General features: G+C 36.7%; 1 protein-coding gene across 1 annotated transcript in view; it reads right to left on the reverse strand.

The window, feature by feature from the left end:
• The window catches only part of NUP155 (nucleoporin 155), a 28,009-nt gene extending 15,724 nt beyond the window's left edge, over positions 1-12,285 (reverse strand). The window contains exons 1-16 of the mRNA XM_015848475.2: positions 12,150-12,285; positions 10,544-10,681; positions 10,110-10,206; positions 8,995-9,065; positions 7,984-8,076; positions 6,999-7,165; positions 6,494-6,599; positions 6,152-6,225; positions 5,760-5,851; positions 5,524-5,621; positions 4,974-5,126; positions 4,440-4,540; positions 3,051-3,221; positions 2,511-2,621; positions 1,510-1,604; positions 864-952 (exon numbers count right to left, since the gene is read on the reverse strand). Coding sequence (XP_015703961.1) covers positions 864-952; positions 1,510-1,604; positions 2,511-2,621; positions 3,051-3,221; positions 4,440-4,540; positions 4,974-5,126; positions 5,524-5,621; positions 5,760-5,851; positions 6,152-6,225; positions 6,494-6,599; positions 6,999-7,165; positions 7,984-8,076; positions 8,995-9,065; positions 10,110-10,206; positions 10,544-10,681; positions 12,150-12,285 — 1,792 coding nt within the window. The remainder of the gene's footprint in view (positions 1-863; positions 953-1,509; positions 1,605-2,510; positions 2,622-3,050; positions 3,222-4,439; positions 4,541-4,973; positions 5,127-5,523; positions 5,622-5,759; positions 5,852-6,151; positions 6,226-6,493; positions 6,600-6,998; positions 7,166-7,983; positions 8,077-8,994; positions 9,066-10,109; positions 10,207-10,543; positions 10,682-12,149) is intronic.
• Positions 12,286-12,531: the final 246 nt, after the last annotated feature.

Raw genomic sequence — 12,531 nt, forward strand, 5'->3', positions numbered from 1 at the left:
CTTAGGTGGTGAAGTCAGTGATGCATGATAAATAGCCAGTATTCTTACTGTGTCAATCATACTTAAGAATTCTGAAGAGGATAAACTGTTCTGATAAAACTTCATCTAAACCAGTACACCCTTCTCTGATATGTATGTGTTTGGATATATGTTGAAGATGGTGCTGAAATGGAATTCCTTTCTGTTACTGGTAATCAAGACTTTTTCACAGCATCACAGTATCACAGTCTCATGCGGGTTGGAAGGGACCTTAGAGATCATCAAGTCCAACCCCCAGGATTCGAGCCTCCTGTGTAGCAGAGCGGCACTTCTACCACTTACGCCACAGGGGGGATTCAAACCACTGCGCCACTGGGGCACACGAACCTGATATGTAATATTCAATGCCACAGGACAGATAAATGTAGAGTACCTTGAAAATTAAGCAAGTAATTCCTGATTAAAAAGACATTAAAAATCAGCAATTTAATCAGAGTTCCAAATTAATCTCTTTTAAATTAATTAATTTAATTAATCTCTATTTTTTCTGAAACCACCTGGTGTTAAATGAGTAACAGATGGGATCCTTGGGAAATTGTAGCACATTGTACAGAATTCCTAAGTGGGTCTGGATTTTATGGAAAGGCCCCCACTGTCGATATGCATCATGTCACCATGACTAGGTAATACGTTCATGTTCTTATGGAGCTTTTATAAGAAGAAATCATTACAAATTACTAATTCATAATGTAAGAAGATACTCTGCTACGGACATGAAATAAACAACTGATCTTGAACAAAGGAACACATAAAAAAACAAAATTTAACATATTTAAAGGAAAAAAATAAGACCTACCTAAAACCATGAAATGCTTGTTACTCACCAGAAGAAATGGGAGAAATCAAAAGAGGTCCAACGTTGCTTGGAGGAGGAAGAGCTGAAGGAAATCTCATTTGTGCCTCTCCACCATACCTAAAGTTCATGTGTACAGAAGAAGATTTCTCTTACTTTTATACATAGTCTGTTTAATTTTCATATATTGGAGAACCAGCTGTAATTTAATAGTTCTTTTAAAACAAACAACGAAATACCAACGTAACTTCAAAGAAACAGTTGTGATACTCTTTTTGGCTCATGAAAACTAACTGAACACACATTATATGGAAAGCATTAATGTATGTAATGTCATAGTTCAATAGACCACTAAATTATTTGTGCTTTGCTATCTTTTTAAGGTTTTGCTTGTATGTAAAAATAGAAAGGAACCAAGCTCATTCTTCTCTAGTCCATGAGTCATTTTTATTCACCACACTCCTCATTCAACAGCACTAGCCTTCCTTCAGCACTAGAAATTTTGCAACTGAAGTATCTACCTGACAACAAGAAGCCAGTAGAAGTAACTACAACTATGCTCATTTTGAAAAAATGCTTACTCAGGCAGCAGGTTAAAGAGACTCCAATATTATTTAGAAGCTTCAGTGATCCTGAGCATAATATTTGAAACAAAATTCAAACCAACTGGAACTTACCTGAAGAATGCTCGAGTAGCCCAGGCAGATACTTCAGTATCACATGCAGCATTAGAACAGGCCAAAATAAGACAGGTGGCACAGGCCTGATCCTCCTAGGATACATTATGCATTTAGAGTGGAAGCTTACATCAAATTGATAAGAAATGTGAAGAAGTTTTGCTGATCAGTAAATAAGCAGTAAGTACTTCTTGCATCATTTTATCTAGAAGTCAAGGAAATCAGCTCTTTCCAATAACAGAAATTATCAGTCAGTGAGGCATTCCACTTTAGTATGTTAGGCTTCTGCTATGTACATCTTCTGCACCTTATTATGTTTACTGGTAGGAAATGATCTCATCTATCACCTAATTCTGACAAAGATTTGTGAAAGTTCTATAACCACGTCAGTTAAGACTGTTTGAAATAAAAGCTATCTATATAAGCAATAGTGACTGACATATCCAAAAGGTATTTTAAAATAACACTTAGAACATCCTCTATCAAAGCACAAAACAACAGAATACAACAGACACACACTGTCAGGAACAGTCAACTTAAAATTGTAATCTATGATAGCATAATTTCCATTTGTATGTTATTTATCCAAAACAAAAAGTAGACAACTGCTATGGCTGCACTGGCTTTCAAAATGTAAAATTTTTGTATAGTGGTAGGAATTCAAGTTTTTTTGTTTGTTGGCTTTTTTTTTTTTTTTTTTTTAAAGAAAATTATTCCTCCTCTGGTCTTAAATAACTCCTTTCCTAAACTAAGAAGCGCATTACAGTTCCACAAACAAGAAACACAGAAATATTAGGGAAAGTAAATTACACCTCTGTCTTGACATATCAGAAAATGGGAAAATACAATCTTGTTCTATGCAGACAATATAGAAATGGTAATATTTGAGTCAATAAATTTAATATTTACTAGAAGTTGGTAGTAATTACAACAGCAACACATTTTCTACAGATAGCAATTACAGAGTATTATCTTCCATTTTCCAAGTGAAAAATTCTTACCTGGTGCAACTTGAAAAATCTTTCAATATCTTCTCCATCCCCACCTGTATTACTAACAAGAAGATGACGCAGCTGGTCAACAGGTCTGAGTTTATGAAACATAAAGCTCCCCTAAAAGTAACCCAGAATAATAAAAAGTTAGAATACAGTTGCTACTGGTAATGCCTCTCCACCTTGCCACAGTGATTATATTCATTGCTCTCCTAGTTTTCCTTCACTACACTATTGGATCAACATGTAACAAGAATAATGCTCAAAGCCCAGCTTCCATTCACATTCTCTTACAAAGTCTAGAAAGTAAAAATAAAAAATTACCTCTTGAAGCCAACAGAAAATATTAATGTACTGTACAGGAGAAGAAGATTCAGTAGCTTTGAATCAGTTTAAAACAGATACTGAGAGTTTCAGAAGTATTCTCTTTTTTCACTGTATCTTCAGAATTAATCCTAAAAACTCATGTTAACCTAACAAATGCAGGTTGGGTTTAGTCTTCTAGCTTTACATTATTTGATTTCCTATAGTAAGAAAACGAATACTCACCTGGGCTGAAAGCAGAACAAACTTCTTTGGCGGCAGCATGTGTTGCTGTACAACGATAGGGGAATCTGTTATTGGAATTACATCTTTATTTAGTGGTGTCACAATCTTCTGAACCTTAAAATCATCAATGGCAGAAAGAGCCCAGGAATGCCCATCAACACGTGTGGTCATCTGAACAACAGAAAAACATAATTCAAATTTCCATAGCAGGTTTGGATTTTGTACATCCATGAAGATATTTTACTATTTACAACCTAAAACTACACAAGAAGAAAGCTATTCTTGACACAAGAAATCTCAAAGGAAATAAGCACACTCATGTGTTATCCAACAGAAGATTACCATCAAACTTGCAGCTATACAGTGCTTCTCTTGTGTGTTAGAGACAGAGTTCTGTATTTAAATAAAAAACAACATGCAGAGTAGTACTTCAAATCAAACGCAAGTAAGAAAACAACATGCTAATGAGGCAACTGCTGTTCAAGAATATATTGCAGTTTTGCTTGGGAAACCTAATCTTTGCCACTTTCAAAACCCCTGGAAAAACAGAGAAGTTACCACACAGGATACATATCAGTTCTTCCAGACAAAGAAGCTGTAACAACAAAGCTTTTTATAGCTTTTATTAAAACAGAAGATAAAATAAAACCTGAATTTTAAATTTATTCAGCTTCTTAATTCACTCAAACTCTACAACTGGTACTAAGATTATACGTATATACTTTTTGACAGGTCAAAAGCTGTAGGACCACAGTCTTGCTTCGATGCTGAGACACATGTAATGTTATCTATGAATTGCTGGTAGAAAAAAAAAAAAAAAAAAAAAAAAAAAGGAAAGAAATGAAATGAAATAATGAACAGATTATTGCATTTGATGAAAACATGGCATATCTGCCAAAGTAAAGAAACCTGAGGTCTCCTATGCTTATATTTTAAATATTCTTTCTTGTCAAACTGTATCCTTTTTAATTAAGACTACTTTCAATGGGAGATTATGCCCTCCTGTGCTTGTATACAATACACTCTCTGCTATAGACAAAAATAGGATACAAATAAGATATGTTCCAACGCACTAGATTTAAATCTTAGAAGTGAAAACAATCACTTTTCATACATAGCTTGCAAGAATGATAAAAGTATGACCGAACCTAGAATTCCTAAGATACCACTTCATGTTTACTGACAAAAGAATCTACTGAACTTTAATATATGTTTTTAATTGAAAGCACATTAATTGTTAGCTTTATAAGCATTTCCACACACTTCATGTAAGTTTTTCTGCAAACTATCAATTTTTTGTATTTGAGTAGATATTATTCGAGTTATCACAAAGAAAAAAAAATATGTATCTACAGTCCATCAAAATTACATGAAAGTTTACTTTACTACCTGTGTTTCCATCATTGGCTTTTGAAAAGGAAAAGAATCATGATTGATACACCACAGTATGTCATTATCCTCATTTTCTGAAGCAGCCATCAACAAGACCCCTATAAAGAACAGGGATATTAACGTAGTGCTAAAAGAAATAAACATGCATTGAATGTAAATGTATTGTTTATGCAGCAGAAATCAATCAGACAATTTGAACAGCAGATATTATCTCTTGATTTTCTGTGTTATCGGATTAGCTGATCACTACCAACACAGTTTTACCATTTACCCTGAAAGGTTCAAACAGAAATGAGCCTCAAGTAGGTAAGACAATGAAATGTTTAATGATAATCTAGATTAAAAAGTACCTGAAAATTACTTCAGGGATAAAATCAGTATGCATGATTGAAAAAATCAACAACAAAGAAACACATCCTCCCCTTCCTTCAAACAACCTGATACAAATGAGTGCAGCAGTGACAGTCACAGGAAAAAAAAAAATAAAAAATTAATACCTCACTATTCTTCTGTCTTGTGCTTACTATTTACCTTTGGAATAAAGAGCTCTGTGGACCTTTGATGGCTTCTCCACATTAGAAGATGCTGAAAATCCAGGGGGCAAACGGACATGTACCAGAGTTAACATAGAGGGACGAGCTGCTGGATGCTTAAATTGTGAGGTACTGAAGTACAGTCGGACACCTAAACCAAAGGAAAAAAAAGTCAACTCCAGGCAATCTGATATCACTGTGATTATTATTAGCAGCTACACCACTTTAGACAGAAAGTACATGAAAAGTTCAGACGCATATGAAATTCTGTAGCTACTACTATAATTCTCTTTAAAATACAGACTCATCAAGGTTTTTAACTTCAGCTCGGCCACACCACTTTCTGCTGGCTACCTTGGATATAAACACTGTGGATAATAATCTGAGTGACCAGATTATACTTGCATCAAATATGAAAACAACTTGTTAACACACCTCAGCATACCAGAAAGAAATGTTCTGTGAAAAGGAAAACATCTATCAGTTTTGTTTAATTGTGCAGATGACACTTACCCATTAAAAAGGAGTAACCAGCATTTCTTTCTTACCTGCATGTGTGATTGCAAGTAGTTGACAGTCTATGGATTCAGAATTTTCAATCACTGCTATTTGAACAATAGGCTTAAATACAGAACGATCTATTGTTCTACAAAACAAAACCAAAAAAGCCTCATAGTCTCTCAATCCAAAGAAACAACAACAACAACAAATTCTTCAAAAAATATACTGTGAAACTACTGGCCTTAAAGAAAATCTCTTTACAGTATACCTACTACATATATACCTGGCAATGCTTCCAGCAGCAGAAACAATAGCGTTTTGTGAAAGAGAAGTAACTCGTGCCATTCCTTGACCATCTTGACCCAAATCATAAACCTGCAAGTTAATAGTACAGTGCAGTGATCTAAAGTTGAATTTATTCTTATGGCTTCATGCATTATGCACTAAGAATGCCATTTCTATCCCATTGTCATGTTTCAACATATTTGTGTGAAAGATCAAAAGGCTGTTTTTCCTCAGAATAAAGTATTTTAGGTCTTGAGCAAACAGTTTAGTTAGAGAAAAATGAAATGCTCTGGCACAAGTACAGAGAATTTCCAAGTACTGAAGAAAACTTTAAAAAAAATATGTACACATTTGCAACACATTACACAGTCATTATAGTAAGAAACATACTTGCAGGACTCCTTTTTCTGACCGGGTGTATAAGATATTTCGAGAGTTGTCAATGGCAATTTGAACTACAGGATCTTGACAGTGGGGAAAGAAAAGGGAGAAGTAACAAATCAACAACTGATTTGGTGAAAACAAGTTTAATAGAATAAATGCTACAGAATAACTGTAAAATAACTAAATGCAAGTTAACAAAAGTAAGAGTCCTGGAGGACTCTAACAGGACTTAAAAAGCCAAGTGGTTTCACATAATGAATAGAAATCTAGAATAAAATTAAGCTAAAGAAGGATAATCATTTCGAATTTATATTATCTACCATGGAAATCTTTAGCATCAGTACCTACCATCTTCTGAGAATGTGAACTGTAGCAGTGAAGGAATAAGGAAAGACAATGTGCTCTTTGAATGATTGATTTTCCTACATCGCTGGCTAAACCAGCCTGCCTCAGCCTGCAATTTAAAAAAGACAGTGTTGAAAGAAAATGTAGAATGAAAGAAAAAAGAAACTAAAAGCTATACTAAGAAGAAAAGGCAGTAACATTGCAAGTGTGAAAACAAGTAAAAATCCAAATACATGCCATTAATTTCAGTATGTATTACTTAATTGAAAGCACTAAGAGATTACAAAAACAATTTTGTGTGAAAAGGATGCAGGTTATCATTATCTGAACTTTTTTTTTTCAGGCTGACCAAAGCTGTATTGCTATTTTTCATGTTAGACCTCTGAGCTGCTGGGCAAATAAACCACACAACACAACTATAAAAGAAAAAAGGTGGTAGATTTAACATGTTTTAGAACTCTTATTAGAGTCTCTTCCACATAACCATTAAAAAATAAAAGATAATCACCTGGTAAGCTACTTCATACAAGCAGCCATCCTTTCCAGCCAAAAAGATACGTCCATTATCAGTGGATGTTATTGCAGAAATGTAAGTGTTGTCAGTAGGGAGTGAATAGAGAGGGTCTGGTAGAAACTGCATTCCACCAGACAAACTGTCATTGAGTGATCCAGTACCTTAAATAAACAAGAACTCCTTAGATTTTAGTTTTTAAGTTCTATGAACATTATAGATTTTATAAACATCAGGCCTGTAATAAGAAGCATTTCAGTAAACATGAAAAATTACAGGAAATTTCATAATTACTAAAAAAAAAAATCCATAATAGCTATTATTCAAGATGAACCACAGAGTAATGAATCTTGTTTCTAAAACTAAATGAACTCACTGTACACACTTCTAAGAAAGGAAATATCATTATCTTCTCTAAATCCCAACAATTCTGAATCAAATTTCTGCATAACCCTTTCACTGGAAGAAAGTAAAAATAAAGGGAACAAAGGATTCTCTAGTTTTCTCAAAATCTATTTTTTTTTTGTTTGTTTTGTTTTGTTTTCCCTATTAATATACATAGCATAAAAAATGGTATCAGATTTTTTTCTGTTTTTCTTTTTTTTCTGTTGTTTGAAACAAATGACAACTAGATTAATAAACTGCATTCATCGCCATTTTATCTTGACTCATGACAATCTCTTCTTCCCCTCATAAGGTTTAATAACAGGAAAATCTGTTTCAAATGTTTATTTCACTTTAAACAAGTGAACACTACAATTCTCTGGTCCTATGTCAGTTTTGGATCCAGAAGGTACTCATCCTATAAAAATGAAATTACTGTACCATGTCTCTAACATGATTTAAAATTAGCAGATGTGTGGTCTTGTTTTTATTTTTATTTGTTAGTAATAACATAACTAGTAGATACTTATATAACTGTTAATGCACAACCATTTCTGTAATTCACATAGGTGGAGAAATATAAGAAAGAGACACCTACCTGTTTGTGTATTTGCACAGCTGAGCCCTAAGATCACGATATCCACAGGGGTTGCCAGAACAAGTAAGTGTCGTACATGAGGTTGAAATATACCTAAAGAAGGAAAGAATATCAAATTTTACTTTGCAGTCAAGCTCTCAAGACTCACAATGATTGTATCCACCATATTAATGAGATCAATGCAACAAATGCTTAGAGGTAACAGCCATTTTTGAGGAACTGGGGATGTTTAGTCTGGGGAAAAGGAGGCAGAAGGGAGACCTCACAGCTCTCTTTAAACACCTGAAAGATGCTTACAGTCAGAGCAGTGTTGGTCTCTTCTCAATGGTGACAGGACAAGGGGAAATGGCCTCAATCTGCACAAAGGTAAGCTAAGGTTGGATATCAGGAAACACTTCTTTACAGAAATGGATGTTAAGCACTGGAATAGGCTCCCCAGGGAGGTGGCTGAATCACTGTCCCTGGATGTGTTTAAGAACAGTTTGGATGTGGTGCCCAGGGACATGATTTAGCAAAGGGCTGTTAGAGTTAGGGTAGTACAGTTAGATTGTGGTCTAGAAAATTCTAGAGCTACGAAGGAGTAATAGTTAGCAGCTCAGCTTCTGCTTCATGAAATACAAGAACTCAAAAACATTGTTTTCTCAAAACACTTTACTTGTTAATTAATTAGGATTCTTTTATAAAGTTACTTCAGTATCTACTTAAATGTTATATCATGTTCAGGTGTTGAAAGAACTGCAAGCACTAGAAATCAGAATCTCTAGGAAGTTATTGTGGCAATGTATTAACAAATTAACAAATGCGAGTACAACATGAGATTTCTTTCAAGCTTATCATTGTGACTTAAACAATACTTTTCACTTGCAATTTATTACATCATGTATCTAAAGACAAAACAATTTATATTGCATATATACATGTAAAACAAAGGTTTTTATGGAAGTACATACAAAAACCACACATAGGAGATTAGTTACTATGTAAGCCTAATCACTGCCATATACTTCTTACCTGCCTTTGGCTTTACAAGACCCACTGCAAGTATAGTTTCACTAAGGCCATCAAAGTAAGCCAGATCTCCGCTGTTAACAAAACAAGAAAACACGCAAGTGCATAAATTGCGTAACATATCACATAGTAGCACAGTAAACAATATCAGATACCCATATTTTAGAGTTCTTAATACTTCTTACAACACTTTGAATATACACCGTAATGTTTGGAAGGTATCTACATTTTTTGCTTTGGGTGAAAACAGATCCAGCAGAATGAAATGACACATCTCCCTAAAGGTACATTTCAAACCTGAAACCAAACTGCACTATTTTATGGTTTCGGATTTAGTTAATTTACACAGTCCACTGAATTACATTAACTAGCATCTGTAATGACAATTAACATCCAGAGGAAGGAACATATATAGCATCTTTTTCGTACAAAAAAAATCTAACAAAAACAAGTCCCAACCTCCTCCCTAGCAACTTAACACCATAAAGAATTGTATTATCTGGTAAATAGTTAATTAATGTGCTTTATACTTTATTATACAATGTATATGTAAGGGGAGGAGTGATGTGAGGAGAAAACAAAACTCAACAAATTCTATAAATAAATTCCTCTTAATATTCATACACATATAAAACCCACAAGAATACAAGCAAAAAAAGAATCTGACCAATCTGGATATTAAAAACTGCTATTTGAAATGGTTATTACATAGAATATATAGTTAAAACACTATCATAAATAACCACTGACCACTGTACTTACCCAATCTACTTAGAACAGTCAGGCAATTAATACGCTTTTTCTATGCTTTTACTTTCTTTAGCATGATCAAAGCCTAGCATATTAAAATAGGAATTATAGGATATCATTTAATGCTGAACTCTAAGAAAAAGCACTTTTAGTTCTTTCATCTCTAGATGATTTGTCAGCATTACTGCTAACTCCCCAAACTCCTCCAACACGTATTACTTAAAAGTTTTAGTGAAAACTAATAGAAATCAAGGTAACTTTGACAGAACAGCACACCTCTACACTGCAAGTAAACAATCTCCAACTGTTACAAATGCTTAGTTAAGACATAATATCAACAATATATAATCAAGAATGTGTTAACGTACCCATCTTCATAGTTCCACATAAAAATATCACTGTCAATTGTTAGCCAAGCTCTGCTGATTTCTGGAAATACTCCCATCATACAATTGCATTGCATATCTGAAGTATTACTAATGTAAGGACTAAATGTGTTTAGACCAACAAGGACAATCCCCTTTGGAATATTACAAAAAACAAAAACTGCTCTATATAAAGCAATAAACAAGCTATGTACCATAAATATGAAGTTTCTCATACGGGAACTAATTCCACCAGCACCTCTACACAAATTGACCGTATTACCACTTGGAGCCTTGAAATGTGAATATAACCAATATCAAAGTTCATTAATAGGAGTCTGACAGAAGTATTAAAGAAAAAATGATTATAAAAATGTAGAAGTCCAATACCAGTACTATTACACACAAAACCCAACACATTATTTTTCATAGGATACGTCCAAATTGCTCCACCAGCTCTGGGGGCAGCGGGACTCTGCGAACCGAGCTGATTTCTGGAAGATTAGGTATTGACAGCAAGCCTGGACCTTGCAAAGGATAATCCATATCTGTCATGCCAGAAACAGTAGGGCTACCTGCAATTAAGAACAACAAAAATAAGCTTTCCTTTAAAGAAGTGGGTGTTTTCACACATAAAACAATTCTCTATTTTCCCCTGATTTTTTTTTTTTTTTTTCCTTAATCAGTAAAAATAAATCTGTAAACAGATTTACAAGCTAACTCCTAGGATAATTCATCTGTCCCCCAGACTACTTTTAATGCTGCCTTCTCCATGATCCTCTCTTACCCTTTTTTCATCATATGACCTGGCAATAAATGTCATGTGAACAACCCAGGAGCATCTTCATTCACCTAGAAAAAGTGTATTCTTAGCTCTTAGCTTAAATTTAAACTTTCCAAGCCTCTGTATTATCTTACCTAACGCAACTCTCTGATGAGATAGGCAGCTACACTTTGTCTACACACTCATTACGGTATCAAGAAATAGATACTCTTGTCTGAACGCATTCACTGAATGCACATTGATCAGATCACCTGCACTTTTACAGTGCTTTCTTACTGCTCACTCAGACAGGTGGGTGGCTGTACACAGTAGCTGATGCTGCTGTGATGTTTCAAAAAGGACAAAACAAGTGTATGAGAAGAGTTGTACCTTAAATCTTAACTAGGGAAGGCTGTTCTGAAAGTAATGCTTCCTAATTTGTTGGTCCAGGACATCAGAAGCAAATGTTGGAGTATGGCAGTAGACAATGAACCTCCCTGCCAATATTGCACTATATTTTCTTGCCCTCTGACAGATGGCATCAGAGGGGGAGTCTGACAAAACGGCATCTGATGTGAAAGTGCATAGGAAGCAAAGGTACGTTACTGAATTTCTCCGTATCTAAAAATGGCACCCACTGACATCCATCACTGTTTATTGAATGCTTACAGTGACCGAACAGTGGGTGTGAGCACAAGAAAATGTTTCAGCAGCAGCAGCAGTGGGTCAGCTCTGCTAAAGCAGACTGTGGCATGCAGGTTCATTTCCACTACAGGTGAAAATGTGTAGCCAATGATGGCAACTATGTTGACAAATAGTGTTTTGTAGCTAGGAATTTGCCCTTTCAGTGTCACTTCGCTCTTTGTATCCCTTGCAGTTTCCTTTTATCAAAAAGGACGCATTACTTTCAGAACAACCAAACTACACGTGACATGTGGCTGCCGAGAAATCAGTCATTCAAAGCAGCCTGCGGGAGAAAATGAGCGGAAAACCAAACTCCCGAATCCCTTCCAGTGGGAGACAGGACTGAGGAGTAGTACACGCCCGTTCTTCCCCCTCTGCTGCCTCTACTACAGCCCCGGTGTGCCGCGAGGCCCGGCCGCCACAGATCCAGCCCCGCTGCGGCCGGGACTCTAAGAAGCCATGTGGGCCCGGGAAGGACGGCGGAGCCTGGACTCCAGACACCTCACGAGGCTGCGCTTCGAAAGGCGGCGGGGCGACAGGAGGGGAAGCGGGAGCGGGGCGGCCGAGGCGACGCAGGATTACGGGGAGGTGCTCACCGGGCGCGGGCACGGCCAGCAGCTCCGAGAGGTCCGGGTAGCAGCGATCGTCTTGGATCTGCCGGTCGATGACGCGGCCCGCGATCTCCAGCGCCTCATGCCCGGCGGGCACCGTGGGGCTCATGGCAGCAGGCATGGCGGCGGGGCTGCACAGCGGCAGCGGGCTGAGGGCCGGCACCACCCCGCACACACACCGACCGCGCGAGCCCGCCGACCCGCACCCGCCAAATCCCGGCAGGCCTCACGACGTGACGTAGTTCCTTGTTCCGTCGGCAGAGATGGAGAGTGGCGGTTGTGCGGCGGAAGAGGCGGGCTGATGTTCTGCTGTTCTCTCCCTGCATTGTCCGCTTCCGCTGCTCCGTCTGCGGCGCCGCGTACCGGG

Source organism: Coturnix japonica, chromosome Z, assembly GCF_001577835.2.
Source record: "Coturnix japonica isolate 7356 chromosome Z, Coturnix japonica 2.1, whole genome shotgun sequence".
NCBI classification, from domain to species: domain Eukaryota; kingdom Metazoa; phylum Chordata; class Aves; order Galliformes; family Phasianidae; genus Coturnix; species Coturnix japonica.